This window comes from Microcaecilia unicolor, chromosome 2 (assembly GCF_901765095.1).
Source record: "Microcaecilia unicolor chromosome 2, aMicUni1.1, whole genome shotgun sequence".
Classification (NCBI taxonomy): domain Eukaryota; kingdom Metazoa; phylum Chordata; class Amphibia; order Gymnophiona; family Siphonopidae; genus Microcaecilia; species Microcaecilia unicolor.
The window spans coordinates 644,925,022-644,948,512 of NC_044032.1; the positions used below are offsets into that span (position 1 = coordinate 644,925,022).

At 46.7% G+C, this 23,491-nt stretch overlaps 1 protein-coding gene across 1 annotated transcript in view; it reads left to right on the forward strand.

The window, feature by feature from the left end:
• The window catches only part of LOC115462710 (WD repeat-containing protein 49-like), a 169,344-nt gene that overhangs the window by 41,864 nt on the left and 103,989 nt on the right, over positions 1 to 23,491 (forward strand). Inside the window, exons 9-10 of the mRNA XM_030192712.1 lie at positions 6,068 to 6,308; positions 14,843 to 14,948. Coding sequence (XP_030048572.1) covers positions 6,068 to 6,308; positions 14,843 to 14,948 — 347 coding nt within the window. The remainder of the gene's footprint in view (positions 1 to 6,067; positions 6,309 to 14,842; positions 14,949 to 23,491) is intronic.

Below are 23,491 nucleotides of genomic sequence, written 5' to 3' on the forward strand. Positions count from 1 at the left end.
GCCGCTGCGCACCCCACCCCAGGAGCAGCGGCGTCCGTCCCCCCAGGTTGCAGGACGACCCCCCCCCCCGGCGCAATGACACCCCCCTCCCCGGTGCATCAATCCCCCCCCCCCCCGGGGGCATTCTTGGCTGCTGGAGGGTGCAGAGAGCAGCCGCGTGCCTGTTGGCTTCACTGGCACCCTGCTCCCTCTGCCCCGGAACAGGAAGTAACCTGTTCCGGGGCAGAGGGAGCAGGGAACCAGCGGAGGCAACAGGCGCACGGCTGCTCTCTGCATTCTCCAGCAGCGTGCACCCGGGGCAGACTGCCCCCACCGCCCTGCCCTTGGTACGCCACTGCTCCTAACCACCTATCAAAAATGATTAAACTAGATAGAAACTAGGGGAGAATGGGCTACCTACTGCTGTGGGCCCTCGGGTGCTGCCCTGTTGTCCCAATGGTCAGTCAGTCCCTCTCTTGTGCCTAAATGGGGCACTTTAATGTCTAACTTACAGTATTCTGTAAGTTACATGTTTAAATGTTGGACACACCTACTCCCTGCCCATGTGCCTCCCCATGTGCATACCCTCTTGCACTGATGCACTAAGTGAGTTGCTGTGGATTTCAGGCTGCTAATCAACACTTCAAGGCAAAGTGGTTGGTTAAGTTTCCTTTATTCAGAGGAATAATTGCTGGCAAAAAGTTTTATGAGACTGATCGCTGGCAATCGGATGTCAGTTCTCCACTCATGAGCTTCTTGCTTGACAAAGAAAGCATACAGGATTGCGGAGGAGTAGCCTAGTGGTTAATGCAGTGGACTCCCTGGGGAACTGGGTCCAATTCCCACTGCAGTTCCCTGTGACTCTGAGCAAGTCACTTAACCCTCCATTGTCCCAGGTACAAATACGTACCTGTATATAATATGCAAACCACTTTGAATGTAGTTGAAAAAAACCACAGAAAGGTGGTATATAAGACCCATTCCCTTTCCCTTTCCCTAAGCAAAAAACAGGTTACATAGTAACATAGTAGATGACGGCATCTACTATGGTCCATCCAGTCTGCCCAACAAGATAAACTCATATGTGCTACTTTTTGTGTATATCTTACCTTGATTTGTATCTGTGCTCTTCAGGGCACAGACCATATAAGTCTGCCCAGCGCTATCCCCGCCTCCCAACCACCAGCCCCGCCTCCCACCACCGGCTCTGGCATACACCGTATAAGTCTGCCCAGCACTATCCCCGCCTCCCAACCACCAGCCCCGCCTCCCACTACCGGCTCTGGCATAGACCGTATAAGTCTGCCCAGCACTATCCCCGCCTCCCAAACCAGCCCCGCCTCCCACCACCGGCTCTGGCATAGACCGTATAAGTCTGCCCAGCACTATCCCCGCCTCCCAACCACCAGCCCCGCCTCCCACCACCGGCTCTGGCACAGACCATATAAGTCTGCCCAGCACTATCCCCGCCTCCCAACCACCAGCCCCGCCTCCCACCACCGGCACTGGCACAGTCCGTATAAGTCTGCCCAGCACTATCCCCGCCTCCCAACCACCAGCCCCGCCTCCCACCTCCGGCACTGGCACAGTCCGTATAAGTCTGCCCAGCACTATCCCTGCCTCCCAACCAGGTTACATCAGAGGATCAACTAACAATTAGTTCTATACAAAGAAATCAATAGGTCAGCAAGAATACAATAAAGGGGACTTTGATCGATAGGTAGGATACAGATTGTTTTCAGAACAGTAAAACATGTCTAATACAAAATTATTTTTCTCAGCTATTGATACAGAAATTATAACAATGCTGATATCTTCTTATATAAGGAGCTTGTGAACTGGAGGAGAAAACCAATTATCAGTAGCAATGCTTTTCTATAGATAAGCACCTTGTATTTATTATTCTTCCTCCATCCTCTGTTAACTTCCTAAAACAATCCTGCTCACACCAACTAGGCCCCTTTAACTGAGGTCAGTGAAAAAGCTGAGAGACGCATGTTCCACCACAATTCACAAGAGGTAATTTTGTAACATTTTTCAGATCCACATTGCACACTAAAGTTATTGACACAGTTCCCTCTAAGCTGAGCGGGAGTCCTCCACCTACTGTCCTGCCAGCGGGGGGAGCTATTTCACTATCACATTTTCAATAGTGAGAGACAGGCAAGCTCTGCAGGACTCTATGGAACCTGCCTGTCACTAGCGATGGAAAACACAATATTGAAGCACCCCCCTCCCCCTTTTCTGGCGGCAGTGCAGTTGGAGGCTCAGCTTAGAGGGAACATAACATAGTAACATAGTAGATGACGGCAGAAAAAGACCTGCATGGTCCATCCAGTCTGCCCAACAAGATAAACTCACATGTACTACTTTTTGTGTATACCTTACCTTGATTTGTACCTGTCCTTTTCAGGGCACAGACCGTGTAAGTCTGCCCAGCACTATCCCCGCCTCCCAACCACCAACCCCGCTTCCCACCACCGGTTCTGGCACAGACCGTATAAGTCTGCCCAGCACTATCCTCACCTCCCGCCTCCGGGAACAGTAGTTATAGAACACTGCTTAGTTCCCAACTAGCACTTTTGTAACTATAACAGTCTTTCGCATAAGTGCTGGTATTTTAAAACTTTACATCCGCACTTGGCACATAAATGTAGGTGGTGAGTTATCGAATGAAGGGAAAGGTGGTCTGTAAAACATAGAAACATAAAATATATACAGTCATCATAAATCAAAAACCCTATAAAGCAACAATCTCTTCTGTAGAGATATAATACAGCTAAGGGCCACTACTGGAATGGTGGGAGCCCAAGTTTAAGGGAGCAGGCCTTTTGGAAAGTTAGGCCAAGCTAAAAATCAAGTGGCTTGTGCAGCCGGAAGCCTGCTGGAAAAGCAAGGCCCGGCCTAGAGCCTAGACTGAGGCCAAATTGGAAAAAGAATGGTCAAGGAATTTGAAATCAAAATGGAATCTCTCATCTGTAAAATGGCTTCCTTTATCTCTGTATCTGAGTTGGAGAAGGCTTGTTTTTACAGTTGACAGTTGAAGAGTTGTGAAATATACTAACTCAAGAAAAAAAAAAAAAGGAAAGTAGCAGGTAGCAACAAGAGAATAGGGAAGTCCCAAATAAGATAAGGGAACAGTGTTGGACCATTTGTCCAAAAGGGAGGGAAATCTTCCTGAGAAGCATCTTGCGGTTGGGCATAAAAAGGGGGGGTCATCTGTGAGTTTATCATAGGAGTGTATGGGAGCCCATTCATTTGAATGCAAGCAAAAGGGTATAAAAAGACTGACAGCAAATGTATGTGGTTGGAGATCTCCAAAAGGCATGCTGTCCTGCGGACCTCCACACCTTGATCGCCTTGTGTATCACCTCCGCACTATCTCCGCAAAAAAATCTTTTCCGGAGATGGGAAGGCGGTAGAACAAGAGGACATGAAATGAGATTGAAGGGGGGGCAGACTCAAAAAAGATGTCAGGAAGTATTTTTTCACGGAGAGGGTGGTGGATGCTTGGAATGCCCTCCCGCGGGAGGTGGTGGAGATGAAACGGTAACGGAATTCAAACATGCGTGGGATATGCATAAAGGAATCCTGTGTAGTAGGAATGGATCCTCAGAAGCTTAGCTGAAATTGGGTGGCGGAGCAGGCGGGGGAAGAGAGGTTGGTGGTTGGGAGGCGAGGATAGTGGAGGGCAGACTTATACGGTCTGTGCCAGAGCCGGTGATGGGAGGCGGGACTGATGATTGGGAGGCGGGAAATACTGCTGGGCAGACTTGTAAGGTCTGTGCCCTGAAAAAGGCAGGTACAAATCAAGGTAAGGTATACACATATGAGTTTATCTTGTTGGGCAGACTGGATGGACCATGCAGGTCTTTTTCTGCCGTCATCTACTATGTTACTATGTTACCTTATCCTGTATTATATTGGTGAGTTGACAAATAAAGCTATATATCTTTGAAACCTTTCCTATACAACATATAAGGGTGTAACTATTCCCTTGGGTTGGAATGGGTATTAGGGGGCATTCCTACACCTCTACACAAACCCCGAGTCAGATGAAAACAGGGTTATGCCCTCTAGTGGTTCTCTCTGGTGAGTGGAACACCAAATGGCACTACCAGACTGAACCAGGGGGAACAGCTATCCCCCCATAAAAATCACTTCCCAGGCCTTAACAGAATTAAGCTCAGAAAACAGCAAGGCAAATGGTCCGTAATAGCCAAGATGGAAGCAAAAGAGAAGCATAAGTTTAAATACCTCTGTGGCATAAACGCACATGAGGCGAGCCTCTTTCAGTTAAAAGGAAGCTCTGGAATGAATGGGCTTAGGATGAAGATGAAAGGGACAGACTCAGGAGTAACCTGAGGAAATACTTTGTCACGGAAAGGGTGGTGAATTTGTGGGACGTCTCTTCCCCCCTACCCCCCCAGAGGAGGCGGTGGAGATGAAGACCGTATCTGAATTCAAGAAAGTTTGCACAAATACTTAGGATCTCTAAGGGAGAGGAAGGGATAGTAGATGGCACTGAGTCGATTCATCGTAGAGGTTCCTCCTGTTTTTTTGTTCCTGCTCCTCAGACTGGATAGGCCACATACCGGCCGGTAGTCAGCTGGCAGCGGTCAGTGTTTCTTTAAACGCTTACTGTCGCCAGCTAGATTAGCCCCCAATATTCAGTGCTGGGCCATTTCCGGACACTGGCACTGAATATCTGGGGCTAACTGAAAGGACCCTGGCCGCTGGAGCTTGTGCAGGTCACGACCAATATTCAGCCGGGGCCCTCATAAGACATGTAGGTCCCCGGCTGAATATCAGCCAGGACCTGCATAACTCATTTTTTTAGCTCCACGATCCCCCCCAAAAAAAGACTCCCCTTCTTTCTTCCCCCTTCCCCAACCTGCGAGTGTGCAGTTGGCCTAGCTATGGGGGTTCCGGCACTGAATATTTCCGGCACCTGAATAACCACTGGCTCCTCCCCACAGTGCCTCCCCCTGTACCGCCCCTGACCTGCCCACTTTTGACTTGGGCAGTCAGGGATGATATTCAGTGGCACTGCCCAGTTTAGTGGCACTGAATGTCATCAATAAACTGTCATCCAAGCTCCAATGTTTTGCATAAGCCAAAATAGTAACCTCCTATACCTTGCAATAAGACTTATGCTATCCACATCTTAATTTTTGTGTTTAGAAGACCTCAGTTAAACGGAGTCATGGGGAAATTGTTGGTTCAAGCCACCATTCTCCTATCGTCACCGGTCTTCTTTAAGATTTTTCTTTATTTTACTTTACTTAAAATAAAAATTGTTAATTTTAGATTTTTGATGTTCCTTTAATCCCAAAACTATTATCACTGGGTGTTTAAAAAAAAAACTTAATATCATATTAATATTTTCACTTCCAAAGGGATGTAGCTACCATCCATGCTGACAATGTGTAATTCTTATCCGTCAAAGATCGTCAGACAGCTGAGAGTGATTTAAGAAGCCCAGAGCTTCTCTTGCCTGCTTTAATCACTTAGCATTGGGGGCGGGGGGGGGAGGGATAGTGTTTATCTGCTTTCATTTTTCTATGTTTTGTAAACCGCTCAGATGTTTTATGATGAGCTGTATATCAAATAAAGATGGACATTGAACCATGAACTCTCCCAAAGGTTGCCTGCCAGCTGCCCTCAGCTGTGTCATATGTACGGCAAGTCACTTTATTTATTTTATTTATTCATTGCATTTGTACCCCACATTTTCCCACCTATTTGCAGGCTCAATGTGGCTTACATAGTACCGTCAAAGGCATTTGCCCAGTTGGTGGATAACAAATACAAAGTTGTATAGTGATCGTATGAGGTATAAGTGGAGGGTCGGAATGGATGAAGATTGAGTGATGTCCTGTTCGATCATAGTCATGCTGTGGTGGTAGGTGAAGAGGGTTACGTGGGGTCGTTGGGGTAGGCCTTTTTGAAGAGGTTGGTTTTTAGTGATTTCCTGAAAATCAAAGTGATTTGCTTTGAGACTGTAGAATCGTTACAAACTGCCAAGAATAGAATGGTAACATTTGTTTTCCTTTTTTTTCTTTCTCTACTGGGGGGTTGGAGACAGGCTGTGTCGAAGGAACGAAGAATGTACAGAAACGTCTGAAGGACCTTCTGGATTCAAGCAGTGTGAAAAGCAAGCGTTCGGTGCTGGTAGGGGCAGTCTCACCCAGAAGGCTTCCTGATGACGAATCTATCTTTAAAGTTCACAAGGGCGTCAAAACCTTTGATTTCTGCAAAGAGTGCAACATTCTGGTGACTGGCGGGCTGGACAGAGTTATCCGCCTCTGGAATCCATACATCACAGGGTAGGCAGCCAAACAACCAAATCAAGGGGTCCTTGCAGGCAGCTAGCACAAGGTTAATGAGTAGTCTGTGGTTTGTTACAGGCTGATAAACGCAGACAAACTACAGATGTGGAAAGAACACCAGAATCCCATGGGAAGCACAAGGCAGGAAAACAGGAGTGGGAAACGGATCACGTCTCTTCCAACAAAGACCAAGGAGCACCCAATATGAAAATAAAGCTTTTATGGTTCAACTTTTTATTGATGACCAATGACATGAAATACATTTACAAGTCTTGGTATGCAAAATGTCAAACATCAAAGCGCATACAGCAAAGACACATGAATATGGCCCATCATCAAATTTTAAATAGTATTCCATCCTCCCTCTCCCCCAACCCACAACCTATTATTGTCAAATTTTATAATTAAGACGTCAATAAACGAACAAGTAGACAATACGTTATTCGATGAAATGGTTATACACATTATTACACTGGTCTATCTCCAAAAACAAAACACATTGGTGATTCTTAATGGTGACTCGACATGACACCATGTTTCGGCACCCACGTGCCTGCCTCAGGAGTCTCTTGATCTTGTTGTATTGTAGAACTATTGAGTCTGTCTTCAAAAACTGAACTGCTAAAAGAGGTCTTAAAGAAGACTGATAAGTAATGATCTAAACGATTTGCGCTGCCAGCAAATGCTGTTGAACAGCTGAGGCAGGCACGTAGGTATCGAAACACGATGCCGTGTCGAGTCATCATGAAGAATCACCAATAGAAGCTTTGTTTTCTTATTGGATGCTCCTTGATCTTTGTTGGAAGAGCTTTGATCTGTTTCCCACTCCTGTTTTCCTTTCATTACTGGCCGAACCATACAGAAAGGTTTTTAACACTACAGTTAATTTAATCTAGGCTTTTATAGACCACCTATTCCAAAGAAGTCCTAAGCAGTATACAACGAAAAGCCAAAGAAATTTGGGAATAACAAAATCCCCCAAAAAAGTAAAGATATGTTATAAAGAATAAGAACTTTACATGATCAAACATTTGTTAAAAAGAAAAGTCTTCAATTTCTTGCGAAAGGAATGATAAGAGAATGCTTGCTCAAAGGAAGATTACTCCAATTATAAGCGGATTGAAATAGAAAAGAACTGTTTAAAGTGTTTCTTATACAGATCCCCCTTAATAGATGGAAAATTAAGTAGATTTTGATCATAGGAGTGAAAAAGAAAAACTGTTGAAGGTCTGTTTAGCAGAGTACACAAATGCTTGGGTGCTTGGCCATGGAAAGACTTGAAAATTAGGCAAGAAATTTTGTAAATAATTTGTGCGTTTTCCGGAAGCCAATGAAGTTTATTCAATAGGGGTGTGGCCCTATACTTTTTACACTTGAAAATCATTCTGGCGGCTGTGTTTTGTAAAGGTTGGAGTTTCTTTTGTAGTCTTTCTGTAATACCAGTACAGATAGCGTTACAGTAATCTATTTGAGATAATAGACATCAGTGCACAGCATATTAAAATTTATGGAGAGGAGGCTATTAGTCAGTCTGTAGCAATGGAAAGCTATGATGTCTGCCAGGTGAGAACAGTGTGAGAAATCTACCGCCAGGTCTTAGACGATATAGGAAGTTAACGAGAGTCTTCCCTAGCCCCTCTTCTCTGAAATAGCTTTCTGCAACAGCTCAGAGGCTACCTGTTGGAGGGAGGAAGGGGAGAGGGGCTAGATCAGGTCAGTTTGGGGGGCTGCTAGACTGTCAGGTATTTTGCAGACCTGGGCACCGTTTGTTTTAATGTCCCCATTTCTGTCAGTGCATGAGCCAATCACTGACAGTACTACATAGTAGATGAGATGACGGCAGAAAAAGACCTGCACGGTCCATCCAGTCTGCCCAACAAGATAAACTCACATGTGCTACTTTTTGTGTATACCTTACCTTGATTTGTACCTGTCCTTTTCTGGGCAGAGACTGTATAAGTCTGCCCAGCACTATCCCCGCCTCCCAACCACCAGCCCCGCCTCCCACCACTGGTTCTGGCACAGACCGTATAAGTCTGCCCAGCACCATCTCCGCCTCCCGCCACCGGCTCTGCCACTCAATCTCGGCTAAGCTCCTTAGGATCCATTCCTTCTGAACAGGATTCCTTTATGTTTATCCCAGGCAATGTTTGAATTCCGTTACCGTTTTCGTTTCCACCACCTCCCGCGGGAGGGCATTCCAAGCATCCACCACTCTCTCCGTGAAAAAATACTTCCTGACATTTTTCTTGAGTCTGCCCCCCTTCAGTCCCATTTCATGTCCTCTCGTTCTACTGCCTTTGCATCTCCGGAAAAGGTTCGTTTGCAGATTAATACCTTTCAAATATTTGAACGTCTGTATCATATCGCCCCTGTTTCTCCTTTCCTCCAGGGTATACATGTTCAGGTCCGCAAGTCTCTCCTCATACGTCTTGTAACGCAAATCCCATACCGTTCTCATAGCTTTTCTTTGCACCGCTTCAATTCTTTTTACATCCTTCGCAAGATACGGCCTCCAAAACTACTACTACTACTACTTAACATTTCTAGAGTGCTACTAGGGTTACGCAGCACTGTACAGTTTAACAAAAAAGAACGGTCCCTGCTCAAAGAGCTTACAATCTAATAGATAAGAGCGAGACAAATATAGGACAATCAAGCCATTGTGACATCACTGATGAGGTTGGCTCTTAGGCATTGGTGGAATGAGGCATTATGACATCACAATCTCAGCTCTGGTTAAATCACTGCTATATGTAATACTACTACTACTACTACTTAACATTTCTAGAGTGCTACTAGGGTTACGCAGCACTGTACAGTTTAACAAAAAAGGACGGTCCCTGCTCCAAGGAGCTTACAATCACTGACAGGAAGAGGCACATTTCGCAATAAGCTGTGGCTGAATACTGCATCCTGTGGGTAATTGTTTTGCAGAAAGCTCGCGTGTGTGGTCAACTTCTCTAACATGGGGATTTCTACATTGATCCTCACGTGTGATAATTGCTGTCCGTCCCTTTCCTTTCCCAACAGAAAATTCAGTCCTTATAGACCTCGATAGATGCAACATCAAACAAAATACCCCTCAAGTTCTCAATGAAACGTATTAAATTAATCAGTATCTTGCTAACACAACTACAATAACTTGTTGCATGTTACTTTATGTATTTATTGCATTTATAACCTACCTAGACTATGCAGGAGTACAACAAAATGTACTTTGCACAAAGACATCACACCAGGCACCGTGATAATAATCTCTCTATATAAAAGGCAACACCAACGTTCTATGAAGCCTCCAGCCGGAAGTGTGAAGGGGGCGAGATATCCGGTTTCCCTATGAGTGTCTGCCCCGCCCTCTCTGTAACACAGTAGGTGAAGGAAAACAGCAGAGCACGAAATCAAATCGCTGGCTCTGTAACAGTGAAGGACTCAGAGGGGGGAGGGGAGAGAGGCCAGAGGGCAGGGACACACACACTCCCACATGCACACAGAAGAAAACATTGCTAGCCCCCGTTTCATTTGCATCAGAAACGGGGCTTTTTTACTAGTAATAAAATATTAAGGGGCTTCTGCCTAGTCTGGACACTCTGATATCTAAACAAGAGGAATAAAGATAAGAGTAGGTGAAAGATTATGGTGGTTTGGGACAAGGACTATAGTATATTGTTTTGAAAGTCCCCACACGTGAAAAATGTGGTCTATTCGATTGTATTAGTCTGGACACTTGCAGGCTTATTTTCGAAAGAGAAGGGCACCCATCTTTCGACACAAATTGGGAGATGGGCGTCCTTCTCTCTGGGTCGCCCAAATCGGCATAATCGAAAGCCGATTTTGGGCATCCTCAACTGCTTTCCGTCGCGGGGACGACCAAAGTTCACGGGGGCGTGTCGGAAGCATAGCGTTCTTAACACATGGGGATCATCAGCCAATAATGGAAAAAAGGGCGTCCCTGACGAACACTTGGGCGACTTTACTTGGTCCATTTTTTCTTGTGACCAAACCTCAAAAAGGTGCCTGAACTGACCAGATGACCACTGGAAGAAATCAGGGATCACCTCCATTTACTCCCCCAGTGGTCACTAACCCCCTCCCACCCTAAAAAAAAAAAACTTTAAAAATATTTTTTGCCAGCCTCAAATGTCATACCCAGCTCCCGGACAGCAGTATGCAGGTCCCTGGAGCAGTTTTAGTGGGTGCAGTGCACTTCAGGCAGGCAGGCAGACAGGCCCATCCCCCCCCCCCACCTGTTACACTTGTGGTGGTAAATGTGAGCCCTTCAAAACCCACCAGTACATTTTTAGAGATGTCACACATTTTTCTCAAAAACAAAAAACAAAAAAAAACAGTATTAACATTTCACAAATTCCTCAAATATCCTTCTAGACTATTACAACTAAGTCTCAGACACCTCCTCTATTGAGGGTGCTCCAAAGAAATTCACCACTGGCTTTCTAGATAGTCTTAATGGTTAGGGCAGTGGGCTTTGATCCTGGCAACCTAGGTTCAGTTTCCACTTTAGTGACCTTGGGCAAGTCACTTAACCCTGCATTACCTCAGGTACAAAAAGCTAAGATCGTGAGCCCTCTAGGGACAGAGAATGTACCTGCATAAAATGTGCACTGCACTGCATATATGCAGTAGCGCTATAGAAATGATTAGTAGTAGTACCCCAGGGTTTCCACCAATTAAATGATTTTTTTTTTTCAGATTCCACTCCACCATCCCACCTCAGGTTCTCAAGAACCCATGATTATCAAAAATTTCCAAAATAAATTAGCCCCTCGCTTTCCATCACACATGTCCCAGAAACCCTTTAAAAAAAAACTAAAATTTTATTTGGATCACTAGACCCCTTACCCTGATCCCCAAAGTCTTTCCAGTTGGTGACCACCTTTGGATTGGGTACCGATAGACCCCCAGCGACCACAGAGCAAAACTGCAAATTTTGCAGAGCTCCAGCTAGACAGCCTCCAAAATTTAGGCCCCAGATTCTTTTTGGACCTAGTCATGGCTCCAGAACATCACTGTGCATGCTCGAAACAGCATTCATGCTCCGGAGCCAACTCAGGCCACAGCCCTGCCATTATGTTGAGCACTCCTGGCCTGAAACCAGTGTGAATCGGCCGGGCTGTGCTGCACCCAGCCCTGGAGCTCTGTTCTGATTATATGCAAATAAGACATTTGACCAGTGACTCATCAGTTCTAATGCAGCCATTTCTGACCTAAGTATCATAGAGGGCAAAATGGTTTAAGCCTCATCAATCTCAACTAACTGATTGTTGGGTCATGCAATGGTAGGCTAATAACCTCCACCCCTGGAAATATACATCCAATATTACTTGAGTGTCTCATTAGGTTTTAGTTCAGTTTACAAGAAGGATTAACCAGTTCTTGATTTGTAGGATAGGAAAGAAATGAGCTGCATGTGTTGTGCCATACGTGGAGGGGCATTATCGAATGGGTCGCCCAAGTTTTCCTCGCAGGATGTCCCAGCGAAGGGGTGGGGAAACCCATATTATCAAAACAAGATGAGCGTCCATCTTTCATTTCGATAATACAGTTGGGTCGCCCAAATCTCAACATTTAGGTCGACCTTAGAGATGGTTGTCCCCGGTTTTCGACAATAATTGAAACCGAGGGCGCCCATCTCAGAAACGACCAAATCCAAGCCCTTTGGTCATGGGAGGCGCCCGCATTTGTAGTGCACTGGTCCCCCTCACATGCCAGGACACCAACCGGGCACCCTAGGGGGGACTGCAGTGGACTTCAGAAATTGCTCCCAGGTGCATAGCTCCCTTACCTTGGGTGCTGAGCCTCCTAAAACCCACAACCCACAACTGTACAACACTACCATAGCACTAAGGGGTGAAGGGGGGCACCTACATGTGAGTAGAGTGGGTTTCTGGTGGGTTTTGAAGGGCTCACATTTACCACCACAAGTGTAACAGGTGGGGGGGGGGGGGGTGGGCCTAGGTCCGCCTGCCTGAAATGCACTGCACCCACTAAAACTGCTCCAGGGAGCTGCATACTGCTGTGATGGACCTGATTATGATATTTGAGGCTGGCATAGAGATTGGCAAAAAATATTTAAAGAGAAAAAATATCCGCCAGAAGGCGGAGAACTCTAGACGCCCCACGGACAACAACAAGAAATGAAATAAAAGTGGGAGGACGACCAAGGATTCCAAAGACTGAAAGGATATATAATAATAAAGATGTTTATTGAGGTATAAAGACTCAACACAACGTCGTGTTTCGGCCGTTAGGCCTGCATCAGGAGTCTTAATGCCGAATGCTTTTGAGAACTATTTGATGAAGGCAAATCCTCAACAAAGGGAGGTCTTTAGAAAGACCGTTGTGAAGGTGAGCGTGCTTCGTTGTCTCCTCTGACACAACGCTTGTATAGAATGCTGCATTAAGGATTTGCCTTCATCAAATAGTTCTCAAAAGCATTCGGCCTTAAGACTCCTGATGCAGGCCTAACGGCCGAAACACGACGTTGTGTCGAGTCTTTATACCTCAATAAACATCTTTATTATTATATATCCTTTCAGTCTTTGGAATCCTTGGTCGTCCTCCCACTCAAAAAATATTTAAAAACATTTTTTTTGAGGGTGGGAGGGGGTTAGTGACCACTGGGGGAGCAAGGGGAGGATATCCCCTATTCCTTCCGGTGGTCAGTTCGGGCACCTTTTTGTGCCTTGGTCATAAGAAAAAAAGGACCAGGTAAAGTCGACCAAGTGTTTGTCAGAGATGCCCCTTTTTTTCCATTATGGGTCAAGGATGTCCATGTGTTAGGCACGCCCAAGTCCCGCCTTCGTTACACCTCCGACACGCCTCCGCGAACTTTGGTCGTCCCCGCAACAGAATGCAGTTGGGGACGCCCAAAATTGGCTTTCCATTATACCGATTTGGGCGACCCTGTGAGAAGGACGCCCATCTTGCGATTTGTGTCGAAAGATGGGTGTCCTTCTTTTTTGAAAATAAGCCTGATTGTGTATTAATTGTGATTACATTTTGTATTGTGCGTATAAAAATAAAAAATCATGACTTGATAATGAGTGTGACTGTTGGGCAGACTGGATTGACCGTTCAGGTCTTTATCTGTCGTCATTTACTATGTACTATGATTGTTGTGTTAAATTATGAAATCTCAGAGGGTGAGGTGGGCCTGGGAGTCTGAAAGTTAATTAAAGTTTCCTCGGGTGTTTGATTACCATATGTCCGGATTTACTTAGACATATCTCTTTTTGAGGACACGGACGGACAACCAGGCGGGTTTTGCCAGCCTGCCAGTTTGTCCGGATATGCAGGCAGGCTGGGGGGGGGGGGCAGGGACAGGCCTCAGGGGTGTCCTATCCTCCCCTACCCTACCTTAGTGTGGTGCCCTGGTGGTCTAGCAACCTTTTCGGGGCAAGAAAGAGCCCCCTCTTTCCTGCCCAGTGTGGCTGTAGACTTCTCTTGCTCCTGGAGCTGATTCAAAATGGCTGCCGAGAGTTCAAGCGACGGCCTCATGAGCCTTCTGCAGAAGTAAGGTACAGAAGGGGAGGGGAAGGTTAGTGAATTAAGTCATGTGGGTGGAGGGGAGGGAGGCTGGAAAATTGAGGAGAGGATAACATTGGGGGGAGAGAGAGAATCTGGCTTTCTTTGGGGGGACGTCAAAGTGACAGGGGGTGCTGTGTGACAGGGGGCAGGCAGAGTGGGGGTGTGATGTGGTGTGATGTGGTGGGATGGGACGTGACAGGGAACGGGACATGTGTCCTCTTTTTTTTTTTTTCTTGGGGAAAATATGGTAACCCTACTCATATGACTAATATCTTTACACTGGCCCTGAAAATATGAATTAATTTAAACTCTGGCACCAGTGGATAATGTATAGATAATCTGCTCACCACTGTCACCATTAAAAATTGACCCCAGAGTGTCTATTTGAGCCTTATGTTGACTGATCAGATACTTGGAAATTTAACCATGTTGCCCTTTCATTTTTCCATCTCTAAGGTACGGTTGTTTTTCCTCATAAGCTAAATACCCCACTCCTCTCATTAACTTACTTGCCTTTCATTATATTTTTAGACTAGGAGGACAGTTATAAACACTAGGTAGGTCTAAAACAGCAGTGTTTACTCTCCACGTACTAAGGCTTTTTCTCATTCTGAGTCTATGGGGAAATGTAAGTTTGGTAAACTAGGCCCATAGTCATGTAGCATAAGTAGGATTGGCTGAAAAAGACTATGAGAAGATTGAGCCCTCTGCACAAGTCTAATTCAAAGCATGGAGTAGAAAGAAATTCCATGAACCCAACTCCTTATTTCACAAACATTTCTTTCAGCAGTTCTCTCCAAGCAGGCTTCTTCCATCACATTCTCATTATCAGGCCTTCTGCTTTTCCTCGGTGTGCCGTCTCCTCTGCCTGTTCAGTGGTTCTGACTTGTGAGGTAGCCACCATGTCATTGTGTGTGACATTCCACAGTGAATTTTTATTCTGTTCTGCTGTAAGTTTTTAAAGCGTTTTCTAATTTCTGTAGATGGCCCATTGGCCTGCTGTCTGGCCATTCTTCTCCAGTTGGCTTCCTGTACATAGCAGATAGAAACACGAGGCTCTTCTCTGTGTCTCTGGACAGCACTGTCATGGTGAGAACCTAATTTATTTATCCTTTGTGTATAGGTTATTGAATAAATACTTACGAAGTGTTAGCATAATTGTTAGAGCAGTGAAAACCAGCTTAAGTCGGAGTTCAGATCCCACTACACCCACCAACCCTCCATTGCCCCCGGTACAAAATAAGTACCTGAATATATGTAAACCGCTTTGAATGTAGTTGCAAAAACCTCAGAAAGGCAGTATATCAAGTCCCATTTCCCTTTCCCTATTTGAGATTCTACATGGAATGTTGCTATTCCACTAGCAACATTCCATGTAGAAGTCTGCCCTTGCAGATCAGCAACGCGATCACGCAGGCTTCTGTTTCTGTGAGTCTGACGTCCTGCGCGGCCGCATTGCTGATCTGCAAGGGCAGACTTCTACATGGAATGTTGCTAGTGGAGGAGTAACCTAGTGGTTAGTGCAGCAGACTCTGATCTTGGGGAACTGGTTTCGATTCCCACTGCAGCTCCTTGTGACTCTGGGCAAGTCACTTAACCCTCCATTGCCCCTGGTACAAAATAAGTAACTGAATAGTAAACCGCTTTGAATGTAGTTGCAAAAACCTCAGAAAGGCAGTGTATCAAGTCCCATTTACCTTTCCTTGCTAACTAGGCATCCTTTGGAGTTCTCTGTTCTTTTCCAGATCTGAACTTGAAGTAAGTTACATTCAGGGACAGTGGTTGTTGCTGTGCCCAAGAAGACTTACAATGTACCTCAGGCAACAGAAGGTGAAGTGAGTTTCTCAAAGTCACAAGGACTGTTAAGTGACTTACCCAGAGTCACAAGGAGCTGCAGTAGGAATCGAACTCAGTTCCCCAGGATCAAAGTCCACTGCACTAACCACTAGGCTACTCCTCCACTCATTCCACCAATAAGAGCCAACCTCATCAGTGATGTCACAATGGCTTGATTGCCCGATACTTGACTCACTTCTGATATTATGATGTCATAAGGGAAAGGGGGAAAGGGAAATGGGACTTGATATACTGCTTTTCTGAGGTTTTCGCAACTACATTCAAAGCGGTTCACATAATTCCGGTACTTATTTTGTACCAGGGGCAATGGAGGGTTAAGTGACTTGCCCAGAGTCACAAGGAGCTGCAGTAGGAATCGAACTCAGTTCCCCAGGATCAAAGTCCACTGCACTAACCACTAGGCTACTCCTCCACTCATTCCACCAATAAGAGCCAACCTCATCAGTGATGTCACAATGGCTTAAAGTCCATTGCACTAACCACTAGGCTACTCCTCCACTCATTCCACCAATAAGAGCCAACCTCATCAGTGATGTCACAATGGCTTAAAGTCCACTGCACTAACCACTAGGCTACTCATTTTCTTAGAGCTTTGTAGGACCCTGTGTTATCCAATGGGAATATCCAAGATAATTTTGAACTTTGTTTTAAGTTCGGAGAGGTTTTTTTTTCTATTATGCTCACAAGAGTCCTCATTGGAGGCTTTATAGTTGTTCATTGGTTGAATGCAGGGGTACTCTCTTTAAGAGCATGTAATTCAGTAAATTATCATTTTTTCTGAAGATGTAGTAAAGAGAGAGTGTCATAATATGAAATAAATTGCTTCTTGGGCTGTGAGGATTATTGAAAGTCACATATACGGTGTGAGCCATTGCCTTTTTCAGCTGATGCAGTCATGGCAGAGCTGAAGCATTTCACTTCTGTTCACACTTTTTCAGACAGCGGGGCGATGATCCTAAAAACCTCTGGGAGGCTGATGTGATAAAGCTGTGAGTTGGAACAGTGCACTAAGCTACAGTGAACAACGTTTCTAAAGCACACGCTGAAAAAAATCTTTTACTCCCAATGCAGTAAACAAATGGCATGCAAATTACTGCAGTGTTAAAGAAATGAACATTGAAGGAAAAAAGTGCACAGCACTGCTGTAATCTGCAGGGTTTCTTGCAGGGAGAATAAATGTCTCCTCCTGTCAGGGGGTGAGCAAGTACTGGCTTACGTGCCGAAATGCTACCCGTTCCACGCGCAGGGCCCAAGAGACAGGCAGAGCTCCGGAGTCTCAATGCGTGGATGAAACGATGGTGCAGGGAGGAGGGTTTTAGATTTGTTAGGAACTGGGCAACATTCTGGGGAAGGGGGAGCCTATGCCGAAAGGATGGGCTCCACCTTAACCAGGGTGGGACCGGGCTGCTGGCACCGGCATCTAAAAAGGAGATAGAGCAGCTTTTAAACTAGAAATGGGGGGAAGGCCGACAGTCGCTCAAAAGCGCATGGTTCGGAATAAGGTATCTTTCAAAGATATCACTAAAACAGGGAAGATAGGGTTTCTGGATAGTGAGGTTGCAAAAGAGACTGTAGTAGATCAGGTGTCCTTAAATAAGAATAAAAGTCAGACAAAAGATTGCAAATTAATACTGTCAAGTACTGAGCATGATGTAAATAGGAAAAACAAACATTTATTTATTTATTGCATTTGTATCCCACATTTTCCCACCTTTTTGCAGGCTCAAAGTGGCTTACAATACATCATGGATAGTGGAAATGAGAGGGGAGTAAACATTTGGTATAACAGAAGGATTTTGGGTTGCATGGTAATAGAATACATAATAGTAATATAACAGAAGTTTGAAATGTCTATATGCGAATGCCAGGAGCCTAAGAAATAAGATGGGAGAGTTAGAATATATTGCACTAAATGAAAAATTAGATATAAAAGGCATCTCTGAGACCTGGTGGAAGGAGGATAACCAGTGGGACACTGTAATACCGGGGTAAAAATTATATTGTAGTGATAGGGTGGATCGAATTGGTGGAGGGGTAGCATTGTATATTAACGAGAGCCTTGAATCAAATAGATTGAAAATTTATTGACACCCCAGGTCGCCGCTGCTCCCCTCTCCCTCAGCACCGAAAAAGAAAAAAAAAAAAAAGGATCAGGAGGGGGCAAAGGCACTCGTCATGAGCGTCACGTATGGACGCCTTGCCCCCCCCCCCCGCATGAAAAATCTCCAATTTTAGCAGCCCCGGGCTGGCCCTCCTCCCTTCCTGTATTCTCTCACACTAGCTCCGCCTCCTGCCATGCTCCGGTCCCGTGCCCCGCCCCCGCCGCTCCCCCTTTGGTCGTGGCTGCCGCTCCCCCCGTCCAACGACCCCCCTATTGCCTTACCAGCCCGTGCAGTGCCTCTCACCTCTGCTGCACGGGCAAGAACAGCTGATCGGCGAGTTAGAAGGCCTCCTCAGACGTCCCTTCTTTCTTCCTGGGCCCGCCCTCCTCTGCCGTAGGTAAACTAAGAGGGACTTTGAAAAAAAGATTGCGTTGGAGGCAAAAACACATAGTAAAAAAATTTTTTAGGTGTATTAAAAGCAGGAAGCTGGCAAAAGAATCAGTTGGACCACTAGATGACCGAGGAATAAAAGGGGCGATCAGGGAAGACAAAGCCGTAGCAGAGAGATTAAATGAATTCTTTGCTTCGTTCTTCACCAAGGAAGATTTTGGTGAGATACCGGTGCCAGAAATGGTATTTGAAGCTGACGAGTCGGAGAAACTGAATGAATTCTCTATAAACCTGGAGGATGTAATGGGGCAGTTCTACAAACTGAAGAGTAGCAAATTACTGGACCAGATGGTATTTGTCCCAGAGTACTGATAGAACTGAAAAATGAACTTGCGGAGCTATTGTTAATAATATGTAATTTATCCTTAAAATCGAGCGTGGTATCAGAAAATTGGAGGGTGGCCAATGTAACACTCATTTTTAAAAAAGGTTCCAGCAGACCTATTTGTAGGCTCACAGAGTGTGGATATGACATCATCATTTCGTGTTAATAGGTACATTTCTCGAAGCCAACCGGACTCCGATCCAAGATGGCCGCGGTTTGATTGCCGTCAACGGACGCATTACGATCCTAGCTCTAACAGACGCTGGAAAGAGAGCCTTACCTTCCGATTAGGATGGGTAAGAGACGGGGGAAGGTCAGGGAGATTCCCTCTATCCCTGGAAACAAACCCCCCGCTCCAACAGTCGACGCTTGAGCGGTTTGGAATCGCCTCCGGTTCAGACATGACATCTACTCCTGCTGCTGGAGCCAGCGTTTCAGAACTGGCCGACAGTGTTAACGGGGCTTCCCTGAGCCCTGTTTTACGTGCAGCGCCCCCTCAACCAGGAAGGGAGAGCTTCGTGATGAGTCCTGCTGTTCCAACCCCGACGGGAGAAGAACTTACACGAAGCCGGAACAAATGCTGCCAGCCTGAAAATACCAGAGAATAGTTCTGCTCCTGTAGTTTCTACTACAATTGTGAGTATCCTGGAACAAACTGCTAGAGCACCTCAACTGGTTTTTGAGGGGAAAGAAAAACCTGCTGTAGTGACATTAGAGTCACTTTGGGAACTGAATTCTTTCACTCTCTCTGCTTTACAGACTTTGATATCAAAGAATACTGAAAGTATCAAGGTTATAGCCGAGACTGCATTAAAACAATTACAAATTAATGATTACCAAGCTAAGGAGGTAAAAACCCTGTCTGAAAAATTTGCAAAAATGGAACTTGTGGAACAATCTTTGATTAAGGAGAGGTGTTTTGCCTCTAAGCGCTTGGAGTATCTGGAGAACCAATCGAAGAGACTTAACCTGCGTATTATAAACTTTCCAAAATCGCCACTTATTACTCCAGTACAGATGGTTAAGAAATACTTAGTGGAAGTTCTGGGAATGTCTGATAGTTCGTTGCCACCTATTACAAGAGCATATTATTTGCAGATTACTGGTAAAGTACCAGATAATTTAAATCCTTTAGGTGGAGTGAACCTGACTGAGTTCCTAGAATCTTCTCTAGAGGTGGTCACGCAAAGGACAACTTTGCTGGTGACCTTCGCTTTGGAGATAGATAGAGATGCTGTGCTTAGGCTGTCCTTGAGACATCTCAATTCTTGATTTCTGGGTTCAAAAGTAAGGGTTTTCCCGGATTTATCCAGGGAAACCCAGAAGAGACGTAAGTTATTTTTGATGCTGCGTTTAAGGGTAGTAGCACTTGGTGCAAATTTTCAATTGAAGTACCCTTGTATTTGTAGGATTCTATACCAAACAAAGCAATTTCAGTTTTTTGAACCCAATCAATTGGAGGATTTTTTGAAAAGCAAAGAGGGTGTGATTGTGAGAATTTAGTCCCAAATGTAACACTGTATAGCAGCTTGGAATAGGTCATTCTGAATATGACGCAATCTCTGGATAAGTACAATTGATTGAGCTTTGTTATATTAGCTTATAATTATCTATATTTTTCCTCTTGGATCAATTACATTTATTTGTGGTCGATAGGTGTTATTTGTTTTTTTAGATGTATGATTTTGTAATTAAAGATGGAATTATTGCATGTATCGTGTAATATTCAAGATTGATTGAATATTGTACAATGAAAAATTTGAAAATAAAAAAAAGGTTCCAGCAGAGATCCGGGAAATTATAGACCAGTGAGTCAGACTCAAGAAAAATGTCAGGAAGTATTTTTTCACGGAGAGAGTGGTGGATACTTAGAATGCCTTCCCGCGGGAGGTGGTGGAGATGAAAACGGTAACGGAATTCAAAAATGCATGGGATAAACATAAGGGAATCCTGTGCAGAAGGAATGTATCCTCAGGAGCTTAGCGGAGATTGGGGGGCAGCACCGGTGGTGGGAGGCGGGGCCATTGGTTGGGAGGCGGGGCTAGTGCTGGGCAGACTTCTACGGTCTGTGCCCTGAAAATGTCAAGATACAAATCAAGGTCAGGTATACACATAAAGTAGCACATATGAGTTTATCTTGTTGGGCAGACTGGAGAATTCCTTTATTAAATGAAAGCGGAAAATCAAATTTCAATACATTACACTGTGCAGTTATAAAGCCAGCCCCTCTATACTTTTATACAAAAATGCAAATTTTACACAAAAAACCATCCCCCCCAACCCCCCCCCCAAACATTCAACTCAACTTCAAGCGTACATGCTTCCACCAAACCCCAAAGGTCTTTACCCCCACCTCCACCCGTTCCCATCGGGCCACTTCCTGGACAGCTCGGACAACGTCCCAGGAGACCTGCTCAGCAGACCTGCACTCCTGGCCCAGGGACACCCCGCAGCGAGCCATCCATAGGCAGTATCTGATGATAACTGAGATTAGAAAGGCGGTACCTGGCTCTAGCCGCCCCGTCTCCCCCTGCCTCCCATACACCCAGTCCGCATAGGTGTAGGACGTGAAGCTGGGGATGGCCAGCAAGGCAGCCACTCTCCGGCAAACCGCTATGGAGAATGGACACTCCTTCAGGAAGTGGTCCATGGTCTCCAGCCGGCCAGCACACTCCCCCCTCGGGCAGTCTCGGTCCTGCTGGTTCCTACACCGAAGGTTTGCCCTAACATACAACCTGCCATGTAGGGACAGCCAAGCAATGTCCCTGTACTTGTGTGGGATGCGTTTGGATGAAATAAACCGCAGGCCCTGCCTCAGCACGGGCTCCGGAGCATCCCTAAGAGCCAGGGGAGAGGAGAAGCGTTGGGAGCGAACCCGCTCCACCCAGATCTCCCTCTGTCCTGCCCTAACTTCCTCCCATGTAATGTCCCACAGCCGAACCAGCTTTACCAAAGATTTATAGTAGCCTACCCCCTCCGGGAACCCTTTCCGCAACCGTCCCACCCTACCTCCCCCCAACCAAGGACCCCAAAATCCCTCCCACCACTGGACAACACTGTGTACCCATCCTGGGGCATTCAGACCCCCCGCCCGCCCCAGGTTAAACTGGATGAAGAGGGAGGAGAATAGCAAGACTGGGTTTACCATTCCCACCCCCCCTTCCTCCCGCGACCGGTAAGTGAAATTACGTCGAACTGGGTTCATCCTGTTCCCCCACAGGAGTTGAAAGAACACGCTGTAAATTGCCGTGAAACAGCGTTCCGGCAGGAGACAGATGTAGCTCAGGAACAGGAACATGGGGACCACCTGGCTCTTCAGCAACCGGACCCGGTCCTCCATGGGCATCCGCCACCCCTTCCAGCGGTCCACCTTCTCCCTCGCCTCCGCTATCCTTTGTTCCCAATTTTCCCGCCCGTAATCCCCTCCCCCAAAATACACTCCCAAAACCCTCATTTTCTCTATCCCATCCGGGAACCCTCCACCTAAATTAAACCGCCGTCCCTCTGGCCCCACCCACAAGCTGGTGCTCTTGCCCAGGTTTACCCGAGACCCCGAAGCCTGGGAGTATGCTGCAAGGGTCTCCTGCAGCCTCCTCCCCTCCCTGCGATCCGCCACCCAGACGGTGATATCGTCCGCATAGGCGATGACTCGCAACACATTCCCTTTGCCTACTTCCACTCCTCTGAGCCCGTCCCCCCCCCCCCCTTCCAGCCTCCTCACCAGGGGATCAATGGCGAAAGCGTACAGCAGGGGGCTCAACGGGCACCCCTGCCGCACCCCCGCCGAGATCCCCACCTCCGCCCCCCTCCATCCATTCACCAGGGGAAAGAATCGCGCCCCCGCATACAATAACTGAAGTTGCGCGATCCATTCCCCCGGGAATCCATAGTGGTCTAGGACCTTCCATAAAAAACCCCACTGCACTCGGTCGAAAGCCTTGTCCTGGTCCAAGGCCACGACCAGCCTGCCCTCTCCCACCCGACTACGTTCCAGGCCCTCCCTCACCCAGGCCACTGCCTCTAGCACCCCCCTTCCCGGGACCCCACACCCCTGCGGGGCTGCCAGCACTTCCCCGGAGATCTTCCTCATGCGGGCAAGGAGCATGTGAGCGAAGATCTTCCGGTCGGTGTTCAGAAGTGCAATCGGCCGCCAATTTGCCACATCCTGGGGGTCCTTGCCTTTGCTAAGAAGGACCAAAGCTGATGCCCCCATCGACTCAGGCAAGGATCCCCCTGTTCGTGCCGCCTCCCAGATTGCCAACAAGACTGGCGCCAACTGATCCCTAAACTGCTGGTAGAACTCTGCCGGGAGTCCGTCTGGCCCCGGCGCCGTCCTGCGCCGCAAGGCCCCAATGGCCTCCTGTACCTCCCGCAGCGTCCACGGCCGCAGCAAGGCCCGAAGATGAGGCCCCCCCTTACCCACCCCTGGGGTTTCCTCAATGTACCTCGCCATGGCCTCCTCCCCCAACCGTTGGTCCAAAAAGGCCCGCCCAAAGTGGGTCCCCACCACCTGCAAGATACCTTCCCTAGACTGCTGGAGCGTCCCCCCCTCATCCCTTAACCCCTCTACCACCCTCCTCTCCCTTCTTTCCTTACAGCAGTCATAAGGGTTCGGGCTGAGCAGCTTCCCGAAGTCCCGCTCATAGACGAGGGAAGAGTACCGATTGTATTGTACCCGTTCCACCTCCTGCTGCAAGGCCTCAATGTCCTCCCTCTTCCCTCCCCTGGAAATCAAATTGTCCCTTCGCTTCCTCAGAGCAGTTCCTAGCCGGGTGACCTCCCTCCCCTGCCTCCTCGCCTGACGGAGAAAGAACCCCCTGGTGCGGTGTTTCAAAACTTCCCACCAGTCCCCTAGGGAAGGGAAGACACCCTGAATGGATACCTGGTCTGCCAGAAAC